This window comes from Epinephelus lanceolatus, chromosome 13 (assembly GCF_041903045.1).
Source record: "Epinephelus lanceolatus isolate andai-2023 chromosome 13, ASM4190304v1, whole genome shotgun sequence".
Lineage (NCBI taxonomy): Eukaryota > Metazoa > Chordata > Actinopteri > Perciformes > Serranidae > Epinephelus > Epinephelus lanceolatus.
In genome coordinates, this window is record NC_135746.1 from 40,417,876 (window position 1) to 40,444,595 (window position 26,720).

The 26,720-nt window shown below is 39.5% G+C and overlaps 2 protein-coding genes and 1 non-coding gene across 4 annotated transcripts; 1 reads left to right on the forward strand and 2 right to left on the reverse strand.

Annotated features, from left to right (window-relative positions):
* Positions 1-2,830: 2,830 nt before the first annotated feature.
* trnas-gcu (transfer RNA serine (anticodon GCU)) lies at positions 2,831-2,912 on the forward strand. The gene has a single exon. It is a non-coding gene; the product is annotated as a tRNA-Ser (tRNA).
* A 1,042-nt stretch (positions 2,913-3,954) lies between these two features.
* On the reverse strand, positions 3,955-5,278 carry LOC117270413 (protein FAM177A1). Its single transcript, XM_033648012.2, has 5 exons — positions 5,113-5,278; positions 4,687-4,845; positions 4,551-4,605; positions 4,345-4,439; positions 3,955-4,199 (listed from the first exon to the last, which is right to left on the reverse strand). Exons 1-5 carry the CDS (start codon positions 5,131-5,133, stop codon positions 3,990-3,992), a joined length of 540 nt encoding a protein of 179 aa, XP_033503903.1. The 5' UTR covers positions 5,134-5,278; the 3' UTR covers positions 3,955-3,989.
* A 3,470-nt stretch (positions 5,279-8,748) lies between these two features.
* Positions 8,749-26,328, reverse strand: brox (BRO1 domain and CAAX motif containing). Of its 2 annotated transcripts, none has more exons than XM_033648010.2 (13): positions 26,200-26,328; positions 25,572-25,691; positions 25,179-25,285; positions 21,740-21,836; positions 19,634-19,729; positions 19,425-19,497; positions 18,755-18,860; positions 16,317-16,406; positions 14,639-14,724; positions 14,418-14,499; positions 11,758-11,908; positions 9,726-9,885; positions 8,749-9,576 (listed from the first exon to the last, which is right to left on the reverse strand). In XM_033648010.2, the coding sequence occupies exons 2-13, from the start codon at positions 25,670-25,672 to the stop codon at positions 9,493-9,495; spliced, it is 1,233 nt and encodes a 410-aa protein (XP_033503901.1). In that variant the 5' UTR covers positions 25,673-25,691; positions 26,200-26,328; the 3' UTR covers positions 8,749-9,492. The 2 variants fall into 2 exon arrangements, with proteins under 2 accessions (XP_033503901.1, XP_033503902.1); XM_033648011.2 differs by having other exon boundaries at positions 25,572-25,673; positions 26,200-26,287.
* Between the last annotated feature and the right edge of the window lie 392 nt (positions 26,329-26,720).

Below are 26,720 nucleotides of genomic sequence, written 5' to 3' on the forward strand. Positions count from 1 at the left end.
AGGTGTGTTTGGGGTCATTGTCCTGTTGAAAAATAAATGATCGTCCAACTAAACGCAAACCGGATGGGATGGCATGTCGCTGCAGGATGCTGTGGTAGCCATGCTGGTTCAGTGTGCCTTCAATTTTGAATAAATCCCCAACAGTGTCACCAGCAAAACACCCCCACACCATCACACCTCCTCCTCCATGCTTCACAGTGGGAACCAGGCATGTGGAATCCATCCGTTCACCTTTTCTGCGTCTCACAAAGACACGGCGGTTGGAACCAAAGATCTCAAATTTGGACTCATCAGACCAAAGCACAGATTTCCACTGGTCTAATGTCCATTCCTTGTGTTTCTTGGCCCAAACAAATCTCTTCTGCTTGTTGCCTCTCCTTAGCAGTGGTTTCCTAGCAGCTATTTGACCATGAAGGCCTGATTCGCGCAGTCTCCTCTTAACAGTTGTTCTAGAGATGGGTCTGCTGCTAGAACTCTGTGTGGCATTCATCTGGTCTCTGATCTGAGCTGCTGTTAACTTGCGATTTCTGAGGCTGGTGACTCGGATGAACTTATCCTCAGAAGCAGAGGTGACTCTTGGTCTTCCTTTCCTGGGTCGGTCCTCATGTGTGCCAGTTTCGTTGTAGCGCTTGATGGTTTTTGTGACTCCACTTGGGGACACATGTAAAGTTTTTGCAATTTTCCGGACTGACTGACCTTCATTTCTTAAAGTAATGATGGCCACTGGTTTTTCTTTAGTTAGCTGATTGGTTCTTGCCATAATATGAATTTTAACAGTTGTCCAATAGGGCTGTCGGCTGTGTATTAACCTGACTTCTGCACAACACAACTGATGGTCCCAACCCCATTGATAAAGCAAGAAATTCCACTAATTAACCCTGATAAGGCACACCTGTGAAGTGGAAACCATTTCAGGTGACTACCTCTTGAAGCTCATGGAGAGAATGCCAAGAGTGTGCAAAGCAGTAATCAGAGCAAAGGGTGGCTATTTTGAAGAAACTAGAATATAAAACATGTTTTCAGTTATTTCACCTTTTTTTGTTAAGTACATAACTCCACATGTGTTCATTCATAGTTTTGATGCCTTCAGTGAGAATCTACAATGTAAATAGTCATGAAAATAAAGAAAACGCATTGAATGAGAAGGTGTGTCCAAACTTTTGGCCTGTACTGTATATATATATATATATATATATATATATATATATATACACATACATATATGTATTGGATTAGGTCAGGTGCATTTGAATTTATTTTACTGCCAGTTTTTGGAGAAAACATGCCTTCCAAAGTTTTCTTTAAAAATCACAGAAATTACATCATTTATCACAGCCAGAAACTATGAAAACAGAAATTATCAATGGACTTTCAACTTACAACATGCTACGAACACACAAAAAATATAGTGCAGCTGCATAACTGACGAATTGCTCATTTTGTGATAAAAACACCAAATTTGGTGTAGTAGTTTCCCCTCACAACTACATGGGATTTATTAATTTATTTGTTTTGTACTTGCTGTGAATATAATCTAATCAATCTTATTTCCACATGTATTTTGTATCAGCTCCACGTTAAGGAAATATTTGAAAACAGAGGTAGTCATGTGTGTCCTGGGCAACAAAAAAAAAAGTTCCTCAAATGAATGATTAGAGAAAAATAAATTCAAACACTGACTGAAAAAATTATTGCAAGGTATTAAATTATAAGATCATTTTTTCCTTCATTTTTCCATTCAATCTTGAGGCTACTTAAGTCAAATATTGGTCAAATTGTGTGCAGAACACTAGGGTGGAGGAAAAATATAGTATGGCTGTCAACTCTCAGTTTTCCAGTTATACCTAACATGAAATTCCAAGACTTTTAAGGGACCACAGTATGCAGATATCTGAAAAATGACAATATTCCAAAATCAGCGTAACTTTGGAGCATTATTTGACCCCCTTTCTGACAAGATAGCTTGACATGGTTGGTAACATTTGATGCATCAGGCCCTCTTGTTGATACCTGTGTCTTCTCTGTAGGTTTTATTCACTAAAATTTAGTCTACCTTACCTTCAGCTCTGCCTGTCATACCTGGTGCTTCTGCACTCTTTTTTTTACCAGACATTTATACATTGCCTCTCTGCTCCTTTTATTCCTTTGTTCTCTCTGTGCCCTGATTATCTTTTAGGAGCCCCTGGCCCTGATTTTTGGTGAGGCACTCTGACTTAGTTTGCAGCACAGCGTTTTGGGGCTCACCTCATACATCCATGGCATTTATGGTGGAAATGTCTTTAAATGTCCTTCTAAACTTTGAGAGAGACGTGTCCGTTGTGTACGTCCCCCCCCCAAAAAAAAACATCTACACCTATGTTCAGTACCACTACAGCACCGTCTTTTGGCCGAGTGGGTAAGTTAAGGCGACAGATCGACTGCAACTATTATGTTCACTTGACCTGGTAAGTGGTGGTAAGTCTGTAAACTGGTTAGAAACAGAAAAACGACTGAACGAAAGCTACACGTATTCGTTAGCTAACGCTAGTGAAAAAGTTATATCCAACTGAATGCTAGTTTAGCGGTGTTGCAAAATACTTTAGGTAACGTTAATGCTAACGTTACCAATTCACGTCGCGGGGATGTGCAGTGCTTGGTTATGGGTGAAGGACGGGGTATTGCACATGACACAGATACGTCGTAGTCAACATTAGCTTGACTTATTAGCACATTAGCATTCCGCAATAGCACGTTTAAGCCTGCAAGATAATGTTTTCAGTCATGACTATAACAAGATGCATTACATTGATATAGCTTCATAGTGACTGTGTTTACTGGACATGGTACCGCGGACGAGGTGGCCGAGTGGTTAAGGCGATGGACTGCTAATCCATTGTGCTCTGCACGCGTGGGTTCGAATCCCATCCTCGTCGATAGGTTTTGTTTTTCAGCAGTATTCTATTAAAACTGTGCAATATGGTCAGTGCTATTCGTGTTTTACCAAATTTACATTATGACCATATTACATGACCGCCCCTTTAGATAGTGTTACCAGCAAACAGCAGCTGGTGAAGCCATTTTGCAGATGCGCCACCCATTCACATTTATTATTTATTATGATGCACTTTTTAATTTGAATTTTCCTTGTCTTTCGTTTTCATGCCTTGGAATCTCCTGCGTTTTGTTGTTGTTTGCCTTGGTCGTTATCATGATGAAGATATGATGTCTGGTAGGATGAGGGGATGGTAGGTGTGGTTTAGTCTATATGAGGGACAGGTGAACAGGTGTGCAGGAGAGGGCAAACAATTTTCAACCGCACAATGAACCGAGGTGATTTATCAATTTTCTGTTTGTCCTGAGCCGAAATAAAAGGCCGTATGATAATTTAAAGTGAGTGCACGTTGATTTTGTGACCGCTCCTACAGCAGCATAGCATTTTTCTTTAATAAATCAGCTAATTATGCAATCATGATAAAATAGGCTACTTGATTTAATTTGATTAAAACAAAATCTTACAAACAAATATACTACAAATAGCCCTCACCATACTAACATGATGTACATTACAATACTACTTTTCATTTTCTTGTGCAACATCATGTGCAATAATACCATGGCAATCTGTTTTAGTTCAATTTTGTAACTCTTGCACCTCTGTTGTTACTCTATTAGGAGCTGATTTTTGCTTTTTGATCCTTAAACACTTTATATTTTGTATATTTTGACTGAAGTGATATTTAATAATCTATTGTTTTAAAAACTGGGCCCAGTGTGTGACCCTGACTCGGGTAACCCACCAATTATTCTGGCTGTTACTAGTTTGTGAACGTTAATTGTTGTTACTGTAATTTGTGTTACTATACTCAAAGCATTCTCTGGCACAAGAATTTCCCTCAGGATAAATAAAGTTCTATTGAACTGAACTAAATTAAAGCAGGCAATACTGCATTATTTTTGACACAGAAGACTTTCACATCAAATCACAACCCTTTATTTTCCTTCTTCTAGTTTCATTTCAAATAATCCTCATCTGCCTGATAGGCTCTGTTTTGACATCCTCTGCTTGTGTCCATATGTTTCTCATCGCAGCTCTCCTGGGAATCAGCAAGGCATTTCATATGTCCTGTAGCTCCATAATGACTCCCATCCAGTCCCGGAGAGAGTTGGATCGTCTCTGCCTGTCCTTCCATCAGGTTGTCTGTGGCTTTGCTGCTTTTTCTCTATTAGTGAGAAAGAGGAAATGCACTGAGTGAAATACAGTAAAAAAACAAAAAACAAAAACAAAAACATCCATTGGCCTGTCAGTTTGTTTTCAACAGAGTGGGAATTTTTTTCTCATTTTGTAGCCCTTGAATTTTACATTACCTTCTGATTTCGATGATGCTGATCTATAGCATACTGGTATTTGGCTGCAGTCAATCCTAGTGCACCAGCCAGTCTCTCTCCAAGGAAATCACAAGCTAATTTTGGCAACAAAGATGCAGTAATTCAGTGAGACTTTTGTCATAGCTATGGATAGGTCTACTGTTGATTTGGTATGTTTAGCTGCAATTAATTGTAAGGTTACGTACTCAGCAGTGAAATCCTCCCAACTAGAATGGCCACATTCTTGAATGACAGCCTAGCCTGAGAAAGAAGAGGCAGAAAAAACAGATGACATGACTGCCACTTAATGACATCTAATATGAAATGTCGCCGGTGTCCTACCTTCTCTGCAGGTTCCAAGAAGGGAGGTCTGTTTGAGACCTGCTCCTCCTCCTTACTGTCTTCCTCCTCCAGAGTTTCTCCATTGGAGAAGTGGATGATCCTCCTCTGTTTGGACAGGGCAGGACTCCCAAACTCTGTCTCCTGTATGTCTGCTGATGTCTGACAGATTGGACAGGTCTATACAGAAGCTGTTGATTGTATTGACATGCTGTCTTTATATGACATTATCTATGTCCTGCATGTTGTTATTTTATAGGCTTTTTTACACACACACACACACACACACACACACACACACACACACTGCATCAGACTACAGAGTGGAATGAGTCACACACACCTGTTAGCTGTTAACTTCCACCTTGTTACTGAACACAATGTAAGCTAACATGTCTGTTTGTCTTGCTTCATTATTACAACACTTACTTCCTGGTGCCTGCTGTTCATTCTTCACACGCTTAAGTCTTTCTTTGTCGCTGCAGTGCAACACAGTCAAGTCTTTCTCGTGTCACAGCTGTACTGTGTGTCCATCCATCCAAGCTGACTCTGCGTTGTGGAGAAAAACAACAACAGGATCACTCCTGAAACCTGAGAAGGCAAATACAGTAGTGCAAACGGTATCGCAGACAGGTAGTTAGAGGGCTGGCACTGTAACCCTCAGTTTCACTTTAAGGCTTAAGGGGCTGGGCTTGCTGTGCTGTTGAAAATGTTGAAATTTTTATACAGCTTGTCACCTTGATTCTAATTTCTGATACATTAATTAGCCTCACTGGATTAGTTTAAAGATATAAAACATAGAAAACATAATGACTAAAAGTTGACTTAAATGTCAGGAATTTTCATCAACTGAAATGTTTTGAATTTTTGTTGACTAAAACTAGACTAAAACTATTAAGGATAAAAATGACTTAAACTACTAAGCATTTTTGTCTAAAGGATAAGACTAAATCTAAAATAGTGGTCAAAATGAACACTTTTTAATTGGCAGTAATGTTCAACATTCAAAAGTTGCAATTTGATTGACAAAGAATGTATTGTATAATTTCCATCTTAAAATGGGATGATTATATTGGATACTAACTGCTTAAAGTGTATTTTTAGGATTTGTGACCCGCCACATGTCTTTGAAACGAAGGCTTTCTGTTACAAATTTATATTCTGGAAGTTCAAGCCTTGGTAACCCTGAGCTCCTCCAGAGCCACACAAGTAGTGATGTCCAAATAAAGCCTTGTGAAACACTGTCTGCATTTTCAGAGACCACCAGATGGCGCTCTTTGCTCAACTGTTGAAAGCACACTGAATTGCAATTCATTGAGCATTTTTCTTTCAACAAACGGCGTCATCTAGTGGGCTCAGAAATTTTTAAAAAATGGTTCACGAGGCCTCTGCGTTGGAGACTCCTCGGCTCTTATTGGTTGTTTTTGTGCAGCTGTGGTAAATTCAAATAAATACTATCAGAATCACTATGAGACAGAGGGACTTTTTCCCCCCACAGATAATCTGTCTCACGTACTACTGTCAGATATTGTGAGAGTGCCACAAAAACAAGTTTATATAACATTACCAACTGCACCTTTAAATCATGTTGACATACATTAGCACAAGTCATGGAAGAATGGAGTTTTATGGATGATTTAATACTGCTATAGAAATACATTTTACATGAAGGACACCACTAGAGAAAGAATAATGAGCTACAAGAGTGGAATAGTGAATGGACACACCCTTTTCATAAACAGATGCCTTGAAAGAATAAAGGTCTAGCATTGGTCTGATTTCTTATCATTTAAATTGCTGTTCCAGGTAAAGTGAACAGTGTTTACATGGCTTGGCTATTATAACTCCATCAGATCCCCACTGCAACCCCTGCACAACTCAACATAAAGTGTAAAAGTGTTACAATGTGCTATAATAAATTCAGCAAGACAGCTTGTCTGCTTTTCACTGCTGTTGGAGTCTAGCTCAGGGAAGCCAATATACATGTAGGGGCATAAATGAGTACATGTGAGCAGTATAATACAATATATGCAAGTCTCCCGCAGTTTAGTTTAGTTTAACCGACACGACTTTATTTTCAAAGCGGGAGAGGTTTGACAGCATCAGTCAATCAGCGGAGTAGCTCTTCAGCAGCACATAAAATAATTAAGACACCACACTTCATCTGATAATGCTCATTCTCCAATCTCTGTCTTAAAGGAAAGGAAACACTCAATAGATGTAGTGTACATACATTGTGTGTGTGTATTGACAACAGCACTTTCTCAGCAATTGAAAAGTTTACATTTGTAACGCCCAGGCCACACTGCCTGCAGAGCAGTGCGTGTGTCACAGAACCTCTTTTATTTGTTTTTGGTGCCTATGTTAACAAGTTAAAGTACGTACGTAAGCACGTAAGCAGTGTTGCTCAGTGGAGAACAGCAGTCTTGTCTCCTTTTTTCCATGTAACATGCAGTTTCAGCAAAAATATAAAGTGAAAATGGTGTTTTAACAATCATATTAAAATTATACCGTACAGTTTACTACAGTTTTAATGTCTTCATCAGTCACAGTTGGATACATATAATCTTTTTAACTCAACGTTCCCTATTTCCGTTTTAAAATAAAAGGCTTTTGACAGTGTTTCTGTCGACAGAATCCCTTCATTTGTTGATAAAAGGTGAAGTGAAATATGTGCTGACAAGGCAGTGGCTTTCAGGTTCCATAAATTAGTAGAGTACTGTCTTTTAATTGTGGAAGGCAGAGCAGCAGGCAGCTCTGCAGCAGCAACGCTGTCTGTGTGGAATCCTGAACACCATACACATGAGCTGCAGCAGTTCAGCGAGGTAGCCGTCACATGCTGCTCACACAGGCAGTGTGGCCCGGATGTAAGCATTTTACTGTATGTGTTAGTGGGTGTTCTGGTGCATCCACTGAAACGCTAAAATCAACATCACCTGAAACAAAGGATTTGATTTACATAGAACTGTATACTATCAGAAGTGCTTTTAACTAAAATATCATTACATAACAACAGAAATAAATTAAGATCTACTACTAGCAGGGATATATCACAGATTCCCTAGGCATGTTATAGAATGATTGATCCAGTAATAAAGTTTTCTTAAATGAATAGAAGTTAAAAAAAAACAGCTATGTTGTGTTATGTACAAAAAGAGCTACAGTACATACATCATGTGATCCAAATTAAGTGTTGACTGTAAACTACTATAGCTAATATAAACCAAATGCACCAGCAATGACACATGCAGTCCTGTTCTTTTTGTCTGTCCACTACTCATTTAAATTTCAATTTTGTTCAGTATCATGTGTTGAAATGCATTCAAATCATCTAACAGTATTTTAAGATACAGGCTGATTGTGAGTTTCCAGAGTTTTCTGCTGTGTCTTTGTTTAGATCCATATCTTGAGGCTGTTTCTCAGCATGTTTAGTAGGCCAGTGTCCGATATTTGAGTCCTCTTTAATTAGACCAGAGCACTCTAGGGCTAGAAAGGTGAAAACCAGACACTTCTGTAATACCCCTTTTACACCAAAGTAGTTCTCGTTCTTGAACCGGTTCTGTTCAGGTTTTTGGAACCTTGGTCCACCAGTATTGAGAGGCAACACTGTCATCGAGATTGGATGGTGTTGCACAATGCACAGCAGACGTAGACAGTAGTGATGGCCAAATGAAGCCTCATGAAGCATTTTCTTTATTTTATGAGCCCACTAGACGGTGCTCTCGGGTTTAAAGAAAGAGGCTCCAAGGCTGGCATTTCAATGTGCTTTCAACCATTTGTTGAACAAAAAGCATCATCTAGTAGGCTTATAAAACAAAGACAATGCTTCATGAGGCTTCATTTGGCCATCACCAGTAATTAGTGGTAACAACATGGTGGATCTCATTGATTACCCGTGAGCTTTTGTTCTATTATTACAGATATTTGTTTTTATCCAATAAACAAGCATGGACTATAGGGCTGCCCCCTTAAAGTTGGAGATTCGAACCATCAGTCAGAGACCCCTGAATCGACTGAGATTGCTTCATGTCAAGCAGTCTTTTTTTTTTTTTACTAGTCAGTGTGTTGTTCAGTGTACTTCTGGGGGAGTTTTGGCCCACAGATTTTGCTGCAGAGTGAGTGCCCTTTGCTTTCATGCTACTCTTTGTTACAGGTAGCTGGGGATGCAGCAGCAGAGATGAGGAGAGACTCTGCATCATAAGACTCTGAGATAACATTATCTCTTTTCTGCTGAGAAGTGGTGAGTTTACAGCTCACTGCAACTTAACGCGACACAGTCTCTGGCTTTTGTGTAATATCTAATGTCAGCAAAAAATGTTTCAGATCCCCCATCTGCGCAGTTAACTTGGTAACTATATTACATTGAATGCAGCTGTCACTGTGCTTCCCGCTGAGCCTGCTCGCTGAACTGTTCAAACGAAAGGGGCAGGAACCCGAATGGAACCAGTTCCATGTTGGTGGAAAAGGGGTACAAGAGGCCACAGTGAGCAGGTTTACATTGCAGCCAAAGGCACCATTAATATGACTACTTTACCAATAAGGCTTATTTATCATCATTTTACTTGTAATTCCGACATGTGAGGACCTAATTCAAAGTCATCATTTCTGCTGACTGGCTCTGGCTTATATGCTAGGATACTGGCTGTAATACCCAAATACAATACACAGCATAAAATTTAAAACACCATGGATTAATATGACAAAAAAAGACATTTTTCCTATGGAGGTTTACATAAAGAGAAATATGAATGCCATCATTACAATAGATGGTACTGAAGCATGAGGCTAAAAGTGGAGAGTGCTTAGAGTTTAGGAGAGGACACAGCCTGTGTCCTTCTGAGGCTTCAGATCTGGCTCCTTCACTGGTTTCACCTCCTCCTCCTTGGGTTTGGCCTACAACAGTCACACAGATGTGAAACAACACAGCGTCAGAAGCAGATGGAAATTATTAATCCGGTTTTCTTCAGAGTAAAGACTTGATAAGGTGTTTGTGAATGCTGTATCCCAGCCTATGTTGCAATAAAGGTGGGGAACTGCAGTACCTTGTCATTTTTGGATCCCTTGGTCAGGTCAAAGGTGGCATAGACTTCAGCAGTGCACTGCTCACTGAGAGGCGGCAGCTCAAAGGGGATTGGCTCAGCCAGGCCGTAACTCGCCTTCAGCTCCAGCTGAGGCGCCTCAGCTGGGACCTTGTGGAAGTATCTGAGGAAATACATCCAGTGTTAACATTAGAAAAAAAATTAAAGGCTTTGTTATGATTGGCTGAGCCATGTTTGAAGTCACTGTAAAATACTCTGCATCAATTGTAACTATTGAGACACAGAGCTCAAGAGAGCTACTGCTAACTGAAGCCTGAATCATCCACCATTTGCCAGGACAAATATGGCCAGAATTACGCAATGCAGTCATTTCATGAACGCACAAAAACTCAAAAAAATGCTGTGAAGGAAACAAAGAACATTCAAGGATTTATGTTTGAGCAGCAGGGGATCAACTGTGTGTCCTGTCACTTTGCTGCCGGCCAATAAACCATACACGATCTAACCAACTTCAGCTAGCCTACATGTTTTTAGTTGTAGACTATTACGCTCACTTTTCCCTCACTATGTTGTCCATTACTAGCAAGCTTGTGGAAAATGAGCACAACATGATGGGGACTTTATATCTCTAACTCCTAATGTTACGGATACTAGAGCCCATAGAGGTTAACTTATATCGCTCCATGTTGCCGCAATTTTGTAAAACAGACGGCACTTTCCACTGCAGCAAGAACTACATTGCTTGGAGAAAGAATGATCATTCATTCATTCATTTTCTGTATACTCTTATTCTGTTAGGGGTTGCAGGGGGGCTGTAGCTTATCCCAGCTAACATTGGGGGGGTACACCCTGGATAGGCAGAATGATTGTTATCAACACAGTTGCATTTTTTTTCTGGGTGTTCATTTTATGAAACATTGCCAGGTACATAACAGTTAATAAAAATGCAATAAGCCACTTGACGCCATGGTTTACACTGGTTTTAGAATGGTATAGGGGGTTTTATGCGCAGACCACACTGCCTGCATGAGCAGTACGTGACAGTTACCTCGCAGATCTCCTGCGGCTTGCATAGTGTACAGTGTTCACACAGTGTGCAGTGTTCACACAGACAGTGTTGCTGCTGCAGAGCGGCCTGCTAATACAACTACAGTATTTCCACAGTTAAATGCTGATACTCCACTCATTTATGGAGCTGTGCAAGCCACTGCATTGTCAACATGGTCATGCAAATATTTCACACAATCCTCTATCAAAAAACAAGGAGATTTTGTTGACAGAAACATTGTCAGAGTGTTTTTATTTTGAAACTGAAACAGGGAAGGTGGAGTAGAAAAAAAAATTCCATGTCAGTGACAGATAAAGACATTGAAACTGTAGTCAAAGTTTGTATATTTTCAATATGATTATCAAAAGACAATTTTTGCTGAAAATCGCATGCGTCACACAGAAAAAAATAGGCGAAACTTTTATTCTGTGGATGTTCCACAGCTGAGGCGCATCTGAGCAGCGCTGCTCATGTTGGCAGTGTGGCTGCTCTAACTTGGAAACACAAGCACTGAAAACAAAAGGTTCTGCAACACATATGCACTGCTCATGCTGGTAATTTGGCCCAGGCTTTAAACTCAGCCCCTTGTTGTGCCTATCAACGCCCCTTGGCCATTCTAAAGTCACTGTAAACCATAGCCTCTCATGGTTTATTGCTTAAATTTCAGAGTGGACAACAAATGTAGATTTTAATTTTGATCATTTCGATCGCTTCTTGAGGCTTAAGGCTTACCTAGCTCTATTTAGCAACCAAAAATGTTCCAACTGGGGAATACAATATGTACATCCAACTAAAAAGTGTGCACACCACTAACTTTTATAAAAAATGTTGTGAAAATGAAGCTGCTCCACCTAAAATGCTCCCACTTAACAATAACTGTGTTTCACACATTGTCAGAGATAAAGATGTTTCCATTTAAGAACAACAGCGTATGTACAGTATACAGTCTACATGCAAGAGTGTATGTGTCTGCCCTGACTGACTCACATGAAGCCATTTTCTCTCTGACACTTCTCCAGCGTGTTTTTAATGAGGCCGCCCAGTTTGAGGAAGAACAGCTGCTCTGATGGTTTGGCTGTGGTTCCTGGGCCTTTGGTCTGACGATACTCTTTACACAGCGCCTCGGCACGGGAGTAACCTAAACAGAGAAGCCTTCAAGTTAATAAATAACAAATCCAGGCAGTGAAGCAAGGGAAGCGACAAAGCTCTTCATTTCATGATGAGATGATGCAGCAACACACAGGAAACAAACACAGGAAACACCTGTGTAATGATACCCTATATGCAAAAATTCATTAAGTGTCAACTGCATCTTACATAACATAGAGCTGAGCAGTATATTCAGGTTATATCATTATTGTAATATTAGAGTAGATATTTTCTTGGATTTCAAATATGGTAATGTGTTGTGTTTTCCTGGTTTTAAAGACTACATTACAGTACAGTGATGCCATTTTCTGAATTTAGACTGTTTCCGCTGTTCTATTCTTTGCCTTTAATCATACAGTGACTATATCCACATTACTTATGATTATTCATCAGAAATCTCATTGTGTCAAAAATTTCAGAAAGCACCAATAGTCAAACCATTGCAATGTTGATATTTAGGTATTTGCTGAAAAATATGATTTGATATTTTATTTTCTCCATATCACCTGAACCCAAGTGAGCACACAATTTATTCTCTAAGCACTAACAGTAATATTACTGCATAATCTCAACTCTACCCTGCTTTATTGTGTAAGTCAATCTTGCATAACGGACTTGAAATAAAGATTACATGCATAATATTCTGTCAATGTTTTTCAGGCCATGGACCTCTTAGCTGAAAGTGAAGTGGAGCAGGGGCCCACTACTGTGTATACTGAATTGAACTGCACTGGATTTTAAACCGGGCAGATTGAGGTTGTAAAGCAGAGAGCCACATCAGCCTTTGGGCTATAGCCTTAAACTGTACCTGCTTTTCAGGTGGCTAAGTTGTTGCAAAAGGCAAAATATGCTGCATTCATGTTAACGTGTATTTTCAGATGTATATGAATATTTTAAAAGAAAATTAAAAAAAACTCTCAGTAACTCTGAGCGACCCCTAGGGGTCCTGGCTCCCCCTGTTGAAGACCCAGGCTGTAAATAATGTTACATCACACTAACTGCATTCATGTCACATGGCGCATATCTGAGTGACTTTTATTAACAAGACACGATGAGTGTATTAAAATTAGGGCTGCACAGTTTTTGCTAAAAATGTGAATCACAATTTTTTTCCCCCTAAGAATTGAGATCTCCATTCTTTCACACAACACTGATTTTTCCTCAACAAAAACATTTATTGAACTCGTAGATGCTCAAGTGAAAAACATGTCTGCTTGTTGTTGAGATAGCACTTTAACAGATGACAACATAAGACATATCAAGGTGCTGGACTTAAACTTGAAAGTCTCTTCTAACGAAAAAAAAACCCTTTTTGTCTCTTTTTGTGCTAGTTTAGAACATCAAAGTGATGAACTGAAATGCTTAGTTACAGGTGTAGAATAAATAACATACACAGACCATTATGACGCGCTTGTCTTGAGTTAAGTCACTGTAAAACAGTTGATGTTTCATTTTACTATAAATTCTTCACAATAAGAGTCCCAAATTGTTTTATTATTTAATAGCTTCTATTGTGAAGCAGCCACACCAGTAAATAATGAGTTTTCATCTGCAGTGATTTAACACAAATCCTATTCATCTGAAAGTGAACATGAAATGGTAAAATGCAGTAGATACCTGAACACAGGATAAAAACTAAACTTCAATCCACAGAGATTCAGTTCAAAGCTACAAAAGTTCTGAACATATAGACACTTTGAAAACTCATGTATACTTCACAGACATGAGCTGAGCCACAATACACACTTGTTGGAGGGAGAGGAGCCTGTCAATTTCAGCTCAACTAGTTTGGGGTTGATATGTGTCTATCTTTGGTTTTAGGTGGATTACAACGATAAATTATACTTATCTGGAAGATTTTACTTCCCTTACAGTAAAGTAACAAGAGGTTGTTAACTCAAGTAACGTCGCCTGTGACTCTCTCTCTCTCTTTGCCCCTGTGATGAGCAACAGGAAAACACAGTAAAGGCTCTCACACTGATCTAAAATGAAACGAGTGCACATACAGTAGGTAAAAAACAAAAACAGAATATTCTGTTTTGTTTGGGGGGTGGGGGATCCCATTGAGAGAGGAAACACTTGATAGTAACTGGGAATGTTCTGCAGCAAATAAGCCACATGTGAATGCAGCATGACATGAATGCATAGGGAAATGGGAGTGAGTGAATCACCATTATGTAGAAATTAGATTGCACAAATGTATGAACCGAGATCATGATTTTATTTTTTATGATTAATTGTGCAGCCCTAATAAAAATCAGCCTAAAAGAATAACAACATACTTTTTACTAATGTGTTTGGTGACAAAGAAACAATGACAGGTTTATTGTTTCTTTGCTTCTTTGCTTGAAGCTGAATTATTGGCTGAAGGTAACTTGATGAACAGATACATAAAAAACATGTACAAATACATGAATACAATATGTGGTTAAAAGCAAAATTTTTAGGTGCAACAATGGATGACACAAATGTTGAATCCAAGACACAGATATACATACACTTTTCTGCCTCCTGCAGAGATCTTATAGCCTCACCACACTTGTCACTTGCCAGCAGTGTCTGTCCATGATAGCAGTATGCCTGTAAACACAATGAATGAGTACAATCAGGAGCCTTATTTGTCTTTTTTTTTTCTTTTGTAAAGACAGCAGATTCCATCCAAGGTTCTTTTACAGGGACAAAAGTCTGCTAAACTGCATTATGATATGCATGAACTTACATAAGCCATGTAAAAGTGCTGTTTCAGCTGAAGGTACTTCCTCCATTTGCTACTGCACTCTGGCTCCAAGGTGTTCAATGTGTGGTCTGCAGACAGAAATACTGACCTTTAATAGTCTTTTATAGAAGAGTTATAGCTTTAGCACTCTCTTGGTGACTGACCAACAGTCACATTACTACCATAGCTGTCACATGGTGTGTTAGAGTGGTGCAGCTGCAAAGGGCACCACGCTTTGCAAGGGCCTTTTATTACATCCAACATACTTCCTGTCAGTTTTACACAAATGCAGCAGTTTTTGGTTTGTATACTAAAAGATATGATTAGCAAAGGCACTGCAACAAAGTGATGCACTCTGAGCATGTGTTACTCTTAGGACATGACACAGGACCTGATCCAGGAAGCAACTGCAGCACCCCAAACATAACATGACACTGGTGCCAAACTAAAAGGTGCCATTGTGACTGAAAGGAAAACTTTGTAAAAACTAATTTTCTTTGGTTTTAAGTAAAAATTGTCAAATGAGACCACCCTATTATGTTGCAGTTGGGTATACATAATACCGTTGAAAAGTTTTGTGGGTTTAACAAAGTGCAGTTAGAAATATACTAGGCTGGATTTTCCTGTATAGACTCAATGTTTCGACTCATACAGTCTCAGTCATCACGTGTATTTATCTCTGCCTGGATTTTCTTATTTTTTTCTTATTTTCTGTGTTTAGGATATTTATGGGAGTGTACTGCACTCATGCACACTGGTTCTGAATGTGGGCTTTAGCAGGCAGCCACTCTCTCCTCTTCCTGGTACTGCACATCGCCACGGAATCTTTTAGTGGTACGCAGTACTGGACCATACCAGCTTACTTTCAAGCACTTGCTTCCGCCATCCTTTCACGTGTAGGTATGCCATGTGTAGTTCTACCTCCTTGTCACCCCCTCGCTCTGAATGTAGGCATGGACTGTAACGCTATATGGCGTATACTGCCCCCATCAGTTCCAGAAGAGTCATAGCACCGATTCTTAAGCTGGTATCGGTTCTTCCGGTTTTTCAAAAAAATAGAGTATCGCCGTTTTTTTCATCATGGAATCGAAAGGTATCGTGAGTATCGGTTCTCATGTCATCACTAGTTCTTAAGACATCCCATTCACAAGAACGACACAGAATCAAGGACACAGTGACTTTGACCTTTGACCAACAAAATCTAATCAGTTCAAAGCCTAAGTCCAAGTGAACGTATGCACCAAATGTGAGGAAATTTCCTCAGGGTGTTGTTGAGATATTGTGTTAACAAGAATGGGATGGACAGATGGAAGGACAAACCACAGACGTAATGCCTCTGGCTACAGCTATCGCCGGCACGGAAGCATTAAAAAAACACACCCTTAAACCTTTACACCAAATTTTGAAATGTTTCATCTCAATGTTAACCATAATGCAAGTGCATTGCATTTCTACAGACTTGTGCTTCACAACTGATCTTGACCTGGGATGGCCACAGGATATATATGTCAGTGATAAGGACCTCCCGTGTCGAGTTCGCACAGAGCCTTGCATCCCTCCCATGACAGCTCTGATTATTACACAGTATTTTACACAAAACTGACATGAAGTATAAAAAATAATGGCCAAATATAAATACTTCAATAAATCTTTTCAAAATCACAAGTGCCAAAATACTGACCAGCTTTCTGATAGAAGTTTGCCGTCTCAAATGCCAGTGCTGCGATGAGTGTGGCGTTGTGCTTTAGTTCAATCGCTCTGGCAATTGTCACTATAAAAAAGAGAAATAGATGGTAAATACCTAAAATATGGATACAAATTAATACATTTTGAAAATGATAAGCAATCATTATTGATGTAATATTTATCATGGTGATGAGTATCTGCTGTCACTGGACTCAGATGTTGGTCAGCTGCTGCTTCAATCAGTTAGTTAGTTTGTGTTATAGTGTGACTTTGGTGAATCTGAACTAACCCTTATAAAAGGTCACACAATACCACAAACAAAACAAACTTAAAGCTGCAAGCAGCGATGAACGGGGCTGTCACACCTCTGCGCAACTCAGGTGTGCTGGCAGGACGCCGTCTGACGCAACAGTTCATTTCTGTTAAAGTCAGGCACAGCACTCAGTGAGATGGCATATCCTTCATGAAGTGTGGGGGCTGTAATGGCCTATTTCACATTTTGTACGATTTCCTCTCTCCACTAGAGGGCGCTGGAGAACACACTATTGATATGTCATGTTTTTGTACATCGAATATAAAACACAGCATTTAAATTTCAGGTAAATCAAAAGATAAGTGTCTGATAAGATGTACTTCTTGTCACCACTAGGTGGCGCTATGACTATCGAGGAATATGGTTGGATAGATGTGTTCAGGGCGGGACTATTGTGAATCCTGTGAAGTTTGGTGGAGATTGGACCATGTACTCAAAGTTAGAGCAATTTGTATTTCATGGAAAGACATCAAAATTCAATGCTCCACAGCAGGCGTGCCCTTCAACATGAGGCAGATCTTGTAATAATTTTTGATCACAATGTAGTCAAGCTCACACAAACCAAGTTTGAAGCCAAACCTATAAAACAGGCATTGTGTAGGAATTTCTCCCATCTAGTGTTGAGATTGTATATTGCATTCAAACGGAGAGCACACTCTAGCGCCTCACTGTTTCAAACGCGTATTGCGTATAACGCATATAACGGTAGCTGCTGTGTACCAAAAAGCAATGATAACGTTGATGAAACCATGTCATCCAATACTACATGGAGTATTCATTCAGGCTCCTACACAGACATACGCGACGCGAGTTGACAAACCCCCTCCTCACCATGCTGGCTGTGTTTACAACGTAGGACTGTTGGGGCAGGTTTAAATCGAAACAAACCAATCACGTCTTGTCTTTTGACGACTGACAAGTGGCTCATCCTCACACACCTCATCCCTCTCCTCACAACACTGCTGTTAGTGACCAGCGCCGCTAACAGCACTAACAGCGCTGTTAGCTGTGATTCTCCTTCAGCAGCTCTCTCCACCTGGGAAAGGCTACCCCGATGTTGACCCTCATTTTTTTTTAAATCGCCGGTCACGTTGCCTTTTTGCCTTTTTTCAAATGCACCGGCACGTGTGACTTGGGCTGTGACGCTATGTATTTTTTCTCACAGCAGTGACAGAGTGACCGCAGTATGTTTTTTTAACAACCAAGCATGCAACGCCTTAAATATAGCATTTTCCACCATTTCTGATATGTCCGCAAAGTTTCATGAGTTTTGAGTATGTTAAGTCCCTCCCAAAGGCAATTTATTTCAATTAAGAAGAAGAAGAAGAATTCCTTGCATTTCAATAGGGTCCCCGCACCGCATGGTGCTCAGGCTCTAATAACTGTTTGAGGCTGCGGTAGACCAGTCCTGTGTTCAGTGATGTTAAATCACTAGTTTTCTCAATGGAGTCTGGCTTTGAAGAGAGCGATAGAACGACTTAATATTTCCAGTTGGAAATCACTGTCTGACACTAAGGTAAAGCATTAAATATATTTTCAATACAGCATACACTAAAACTGATAATGATTTTTTTAGTTACATCTTGTATAGCAGCAGTATATTGCTGAGCTTCCATTGTGGGACTCCAGCCTGCTTCTCCAAATTGGGAGTGTGCTGACAGACATCTGCTGTTTGTAATACACTGTCTATGGATAGGTACCCCATACTACCCCACTTCAAAAAATTGGAACTATCCCTTCAATATTCAGATTGTATTATTTCAGGTTATAATATGATGTGTAAGATAAATGTGTTGCCTCTTAAGGGGACATTCTGTCGTGAATGGAGATCTGTTAAAGCACACAGATATTGTCACTATCATGTCACAATGCTACAGTAAGCAACAAAGCAACAGCAACGCAACATGCAACTCAGACAGTGTAAGTGTGAAATATTTTTTGGGGATTTTTGGATAAGAGACAGATATAATAACACAAACAAGGTGTATTAATCTAATAGAAATGTGTCTGACACGCAAAGAGCATGCCTGGTGCAGGTTAGTTATGGCTAATAAGTACAGGTCTATACACATGTAGCGTTATGGTAGCTAGAGCAGAGTTGAAGCCTGAAGCAACTGTACCTTCTTGTGCCTCTGCTTGGCACTGGATGATATATGCATCAGTGGCTCTGGGCTCCAGATCTCGGCCCTTTTCGGCTGGGGTGATGAGACGAGGGATGTGGACTTCCTGTGGCAAACATGCCAGAGAATTTCTTGTTTTAAAAATCAGCTTTTAAGTTATTAATGTATTGTTTATCTATGCATTTCTTTGCTTTTGTGTTTAAGAGACTGTATTTATCTGACTGAGGCTTGTGTACTGCCAACAGAAGGAACAAGATCAGCTGCCATCTCTGGTCCTCATTTTTCAAATTTTTATATTCTTTTTTAATTAAAAAAAGTGCAGCAAAATTTGAAAACCTCTGCTTTAGACCAATACGTTATTTGCAAAATGGCACATTGGGGTCACTAAAAGGGAGTTTATTAACATATACTTTATTAAGGGGTTTCTCTGTAAAAAGTGCAATAACAGGAGCTTATGAAAGCACTCAATATTAATTCAGAGGCCTAATTATTCACATAAAACAGATACTAGTGAACAGTCAATTTAGTTCTTAAGTATACCACAGAAATAACTCATATCAGGAAATATTAAGAGCAAGACTGGGGGTGAGTTGCCATCACAGCATCAAACATCCAAGTCCCACAGCTCCAGAATAATATATGGAGAAGCCTGTCTGTAGCTGTAGCTCACCTTGAGGGTTTTGAATATACCAGCAGCAACTTTCAGGCTCCGGTGAACATCTTTCGCTTCAGCCTCTGTTATGCTATTGAACAGGAAATCATGACAGTAACAGACATTTAGTATAGTAACAAAGCAGTGTACAATTTTAAGGATTACTCAATGTTTGACTGATGCTACATAAATTAATATAACAATACAGACAAAAAAAAAACACATACTTTTCTTTCCCCGCTAGTCTCGAGGCAAACTTGGTGTACCAGAGGGCTACATTGAAGGCCATGGAGACCAGTTCAAAGACTGCATCCTGCTGGGCACTGGAGGAGAGTATGGAAAGATGGCAGGTTATGCAGACTGCTAGAAGCACACAAGTCAACAATGCTAACATTACAAAGGAGCAGCACCTACAAGACACAGCTTACTGTAGATGTAGGTTCTGCAGGCTAACGACTATGATCAGAAAGTCAGTAGGTCCTATCTTACACCCGGCGCAAAGAGGCACACAGCATAGTGAAACTGTATATATCTGAGTGGTTGAATTCATGTTACACCCAAAACACACCTATGATTGATTATGGGACTAAAGACAGCCCCTTTGCTCCTTGTGCCTTACTTTTGCCCAGATACTGTCTCGTTAAACTGGCAATGTGGAGTTGGACACGCATTCTTGCCATGCACTTTACACCATGTGCTGTAGATTGTTCAAACAGGACCCTCTTTATGTCTCATAGGACTTTGTGGTAAAAATGTCATGAGCTGGGTTATGTATAGTCTTCACTGCTGTGAGGTATTAACACAGGATTAGATCCAATGAGATAATAGATAACACCAGGGGTGGGGACAAAAATTGATACAGCATAGTATCACAATATTTTGCGTGGCAATACTATACTGACAGATGAATGCCAAATATTATTTTTTTTATCATATAAATAATAATAATATCACATAAATATTGCAAATACAAATTAAGCCTTTGGCAGCCTATTAGAATCAGAGACTCAATTGCTTTTTCAGTCCACTAGATACATTTTGTTGTAGAAAAATGTCTTAATTGAAATGAACAAACCAAAAACTTTATTTTATTAGATAAAACTGATGTTGACAAATTTTTCCATTGGGGACCTAATTTGCAGTTGGAAAAAGATTAACAAATATATTGCAATATATTGCAATATATTATATTTATCACAACACTCAACATATTACAAAATGTTTAAAATCACAATACTTTTGTATCATGACCTAAGTATGGGGATAGTATTGTATCATGAGGCCTCTGGTGATTCCCAACCCCACTAGTAAGATGTGTCTACATAGGCAGGTTCACAACATGTGGACATTCTGCTTGACTCACATACAGGGATACACGGATGGGTGAAATAATACATCATTAATTAGGATAATTTTCATGACATTGTGTAAAATGTGAACGTAGCAGAGATCAAAGCAGAGCTGCACACTTAAATACAAGGGGTAGTGTAACTTCATTTATTATTTCAGATGCTAAAAGTTTTGTTCTTTTTCCTCTGTCAAGTTTATAACTACAGATCTTTAACTAAGTTTTGTTTCTTAAATGTCACAGTATATATTTGCTGCAGTGACATTACTGCCCTTACTGCATTACTCTCAGCACACATCCGCTTGCTTCTCCAATCTGTCAAATTCACCAAGTAAATAGCAGTGTGCCTGGTCCAGGCGCAACTGGCTTTTAAAGGGAATGGGAGATGACACTGGTTGGTTGGTTGAATTTATGTTTCACCCAAAACACACCTTATGACAACTCAAGGACTAAAACCAACTGCCCAGATTATGCGCTGCTTAACAAGCAAAAGTGGAGTTGGACATGGTCTAACTACACTTAAGACCATGCACTTAAGATGGTTTTAATAAGGGCCCTCTTTATGTCTTATTTGCGTTAGTGGTAAAAATGTGATGAGCTAAATAGAGCTGGGTTATGTGTAGTTTTCATTGCTGTGAGGACCGTCACACAGGATTAGACACAGTAAACAACACCAATGTTCAATGTTTATCTGTGTGTTCACTAGATTGCCTCTCAAGTCATGACTAAGAGTCATGAAGTCATGTTTTTGATGTGTTTCCCAGTTGTTAGTAATCACTTCTGACCAGAAATTCTCATTCAGTATTCCTTCATACTTGCAGCCATGGGCAGTGCTTCAAATATAAATGAAACACCTGTCCTGAATAAACATTTTAAACTGTTTACTCTGCCCATCCTTAAAAGTGCAACCCATCCACATGACAGTGCCACGCAACCATGAACACTAAATTAAATGCTTCTAATGAGACCTAAACTATTCAGTTACCTTGGTGTGTTTCCTTGTAAGGTGTCAGTCCACTTGAAGTTCTGGATGAACCTCATCTTGTTCTCCTGTGTAGTTCCATCCAAGGAGATGATAAAGCCTATTGTATCATGAACCAATATTTAAAAAAGAGAGGCAGTAGTCAGTCAGGTCCAAAGAAACATTTAAAAATAAAATGAATTCAATAGTAGAAGGCAAACATGCAGAAACACATTTTACAATAATTATCAACATAAGTACGTATGCAAAGTACTTTTATAAAATCAGTGATTTTCATCAATGATATGCCAAGACCTTGCTCAATAATGTAAAGTATTAGCACACTTATGTGGCTTTTAACTCTTTAACATCAAGTTTTTCTTTTAATTTCGCTTTAAAGGGAAACTGTGTTTTTCCAACCTGGATCCTATTTTCCCATGTTTTCTATCTATGGCCCTTTTTTACAAAGAGGTCACACTACAGAGCCGCTACAAAGTCCCTTCTCTTCCTTTCCTCTCTGAGTTAGCCACTAACTGCTATCATTTTTAAATCTTTCGCAGTGGGTCGCACACATAACACGTCTTCAAAATGTCACACCCATCCCGTCCATGGTCCCATCCTGCCGGCTGCTCTGTTTACACAGATAAGTTTTCAGCACTCTACTTCACATGGTGGCTTAAAGGCGAGACAACTCTGTATCCCCATCCTGCAATCATACCTTAAACACAGCACAGCCAGGCAGCATAACGGTGCAATATTCCCACTTTAAACAGGCAATGTATTTCTGAACTTGGTCCAGTATTGCGAGGGAGCTCTGTAGCCGGCAACAGCAAAATAGACTGTAGTATCGCCACTCTGGGCAGGTGTGCCCCATCAATTTAAGTCCACTACGTCCAAGTGTTTGTTTTAGCTACTGACAGGCTCAGATTGTTGAGTGTCTGACAACATTACAGAAAGGATCCCCACAGAGAAATTAAACGTTTCCTCTCACTTATTCTGTTCTGTTTTGTGTCCAAGTCTCGCTAATGAGAAGTCTCGTTCTGAAATCTTGCTGCCTTTTTCACACTGTCAATCAGATAAATATTCAGCCATGACACTAAAAATCTTCTAGATAAGATATGCTTTATATACTCCAACGCAACAAAATAATTAGCACTCCTCTCTGCATCTTTCACTTGCATTTCCACCGTTCTCTTCCTGAAACAAGTCACCTCTCGTAAGATTAAAGAACAAGACCTTTCATTAACAAGGCTTCGACATAAAACAGAGTTGTAAAACACTCATAATAACAATCTGATATGGTCAATGGCAAAAACAAGCACTTTAAGTGGAAGTACATTGACGGTATAGTTACATGCAGCGAATGGTTACATTTTGGTCTGTTTCACTGCTGCAACCTGCAGCGCTCTCTCAGTACTGGATCAATTTCAAACATTGTTATTATTTATCACATTAATCACAGACACAAAAACATGGGGAAATAGGGTCCAGGTCGTTAAAAAATGCAGTTCCCCTTGTATCATAAAAGCTGGAAACACTTTCTTTTTCCTCCATGTCTGATAGCACCATATGCAGCATATTCTCTATCCTAAACTCTTTATTGAACCAATGTGATGTTTACACTGGGACTCCATGTTTTTATGGCTGCACCATTCCATCAGATGGACATAATCAAATGTCTCGCAAGTCAGTTTAGACACATTTTCTGGTATCTTGGGAAATGTTGGGATCTCTACCAGAATTAAAATACAGTTCTGTTATTTTGAAGAGTGTTTGACCCAACAATAAGAGTTTAATTTGCATTTAACAGGAGAACCACAATATTTAAAAAAAAAAAAAAAATCAAAACAAAACTGAAAAACACTGTTGGTATCAGTGATTTGGCTTTTGTGGGGTCCCGAAGGGGTCTATCCTAGGCCCCCTCTTATTTACCATATACATGCTCAGGCAAATCATGCTTAAACATAATATTGATTTTAATTGCTATGTAGACTATATGCAACTGTGTGTCCCATTAAAGCCGGAAGCCTGTTTCTTGTTTTATGTCCTACTTAACTGAAATCAAGAGCTGGATGTCCAAAAATGTCCTGCAGCTGAATGACTCAAAAATAATAGAAATATCTAGACAATCAACACAGTTTCAAGGTGGACACCCAAGACTCATGTCACCAATTCAGTATCCGACCAAATGTCTCCCCTTCTGTTCCTGAGTTATGACTTTAAGTAATGGCCAGAAAAAGTGTTTTTGAAGAACAGTATGATGTCACTGTGAAGTTGACCTTTGACCCTTTTTCATATACAATGTCATCATTTCATCATTTTATCCTATTAGACATTTCTGTGAAATTTTGCCATACAAAACATTTTTTGTGAGGTCACAGTAACCTTGACCTTGACCACATTCTTATTAGTTTATCGCTAAGTTCCTGAAGGTGTTCTTGAGATGTCGTGTTCATTATAATGAGACAGATGAGGTCTTTGACCTTTGACCACCAAAATCATTTCTTCCTTAAGTCCAAGCAGACAGTTGTGCCATTGAAATTGAAAGGCATTCTTGAGCTATCATGCTCACAAAAATAGAATGGACAGATGGACAACCCAAAAACACAATGCCTCTGGCCAGGGGTAACGCCAGCACGGAGGCATGGAAGAGGCCCATAAACTGGGTGTCATATTTGACTTTGCGTTGTCTTTTGATACCCAGGTAACTAAAATGGTGCAGTCCTGCTTTGTCCGACCAAGACATTTAACAAAGATCCTGTCATTTCTTGCCTCTGCAGATTTAGAAAAAGTGATGCTTTATTTCCTCCAGACTTGATTACTGCAATGCACTTTAGTCTGGCATCAAGAGACAAAATATCCAGAGACTCCAACTCATACAAAACACTGCTGCCAGGCTTTTATCTCATACTAGGAGAAGCTTGCTGCCCTTCACTGGCTACCTCTGAGTTTTAGAATTGATTTTAAGGTTTTACTCCTTGTTGGTAAAGCCTTAAATGGCCAGGCTCCTGCCTATATCGATGATCAGTTAATTCCATCTGAGCCTGAATGCTGTCTGAGATCCTCCTACAAGGCTCTACTGGTGGTTCTTAAATGTCAACTTGCCACTAAAGGGGCCCAAGTTTTTGCTGTCCACAGCCCTTAACTGTGGAACTCCCTACTTGATAATCGTGGGCTGACGAACTCAGTGACCTGTTTTAAATCCCTTCATAGAACTCATTTATCATTTGGTTGTTTCATAACTGATGGTATTTACTGTTACTTTATATACTATTTTAAACTGTTTTTTGTCTCCTACATGTTTTATAGATTCATTGTGTTTATCTTGTAAAGCACTTTGTAACTTTGTTTTGAAATGTGTGATATCAATTTTAAAAAAATAGTTTACAGGGGTAAGCACCTTAAAAGAACAGAGAAAAGAATAGATAAGATTACACATTAAGATTCTGGAGTGTAAACACACCTTGGAGGAGGGAGAAGTATGCATCTGTGGCATTTTTCATTATCTCAGGGTTGCACGTGACATCAGTGAACATCTCCAGCAGTCTGGCCCTGGTAGTCCTCAGGTCACTGAATGTGTCAGACAAACAGCATCAACTGATGCCTCTAAAAAATATGCTGATAATAACAGTATTCAGAGGGATTATATCCAACAAGGCACTGCCATCTTGTAAAGCAAAAGGGTGACAGTGCAAATAATAGTAGCATGTCCCAGAACACTGAATCATCATTAGGGGGGGTAAGGAGACAAGACAAAACAGTGCACTGCGATATTATTGTCCGTGATAATGGTCACACAGTCACAGTCCAGTTTTATAACAGTGTTTTCAGTGTAATAAATGGAGATAAGACGTACTTGCATATCTTGTTGGCAGCGGGGCTCCCTGCCACTCCATAAAAATTAAAGGACACGGGCGCTGTTGCCTTCAGTGGGTTTCTGTGAAACCAATGAGCCATCCTGTGGATGAGTACACACCTTAGGAAGGTGAAAAATACAGAATGACAAGCAGTTAATAAATACGTTGTATTTCTGATATTAACACGTTCTGAGTGGCGTTCCATGTAGTTTTTATTTTTTAGTGATGTAGTCATTATTAAGTGGGCAGCATTAGCTATCTTAGCATGTGTGTCATCTTGGCTAACGTCATCTTAACAATATGGTAGAACGCTAGACCTCGCTAGCCGCCGTGTTAGCACTCCCACAAGACACTGTTTGCCCGTTCACAAAGTTACCTCGCTGAAACATTGATACAACGCCTCTCGCGTTACTTAGGGCTGCTATGAATTGTGTTTCTACCATCAATTATGTGTCTTGTGGACAAAAGTCCATTACGTAAGCTACGGAGAGCAACGGCTAGCAGCTAACAGTGGCTACATCTGGAAACGTAAACATGACTAATTAAATCGATGTGACAACTGATTCATTATGTGGCCAGATGAACTGAAAGAATCCATATAAATATGGTTTAAGTGTTAGTGTTTACCTGTCGCCCCGGCGCTGTAGATTTCAGGTTGGGTGGTCCTTATGGAAAGTCTGACAGACAGACAACAACTTACTTCCGGAAATAAACACGGAGTAGAAGCTGACCAATAGAAGCGCACGGTTCAATCACATGACGTGTGTCCGGAAAATATCTCAGATCTCAGATCAGCCTCTCTTTTGTTCAGGGTTCAGTGGATCAAAAGGCTGTAAACATACCATGATTTGATTATTTTTGACAGCTGTCAGACGTGTCACTGGTATCCTGTCTGGAATCACTATTAAAGGCGATGCCCTCAGTTATTTAAGTTTAGTTTAATGTACTTTCTCCCAGCAAAGGACTGTGAGCACAAGCAACAGGATGCTGACTGCAGTTCACTTAATGGCCTCAGACAAGTATGTCTCTAATAATAAGCATTAGACATTAGCTGGGTTTTTTTGTGATAACTCCCTCTGTGCTGTTTGCTACTTGCATTGGCTTCAAAGCTACATTTAGTGTAACTATTAAAAAAAACTGAGTTACTT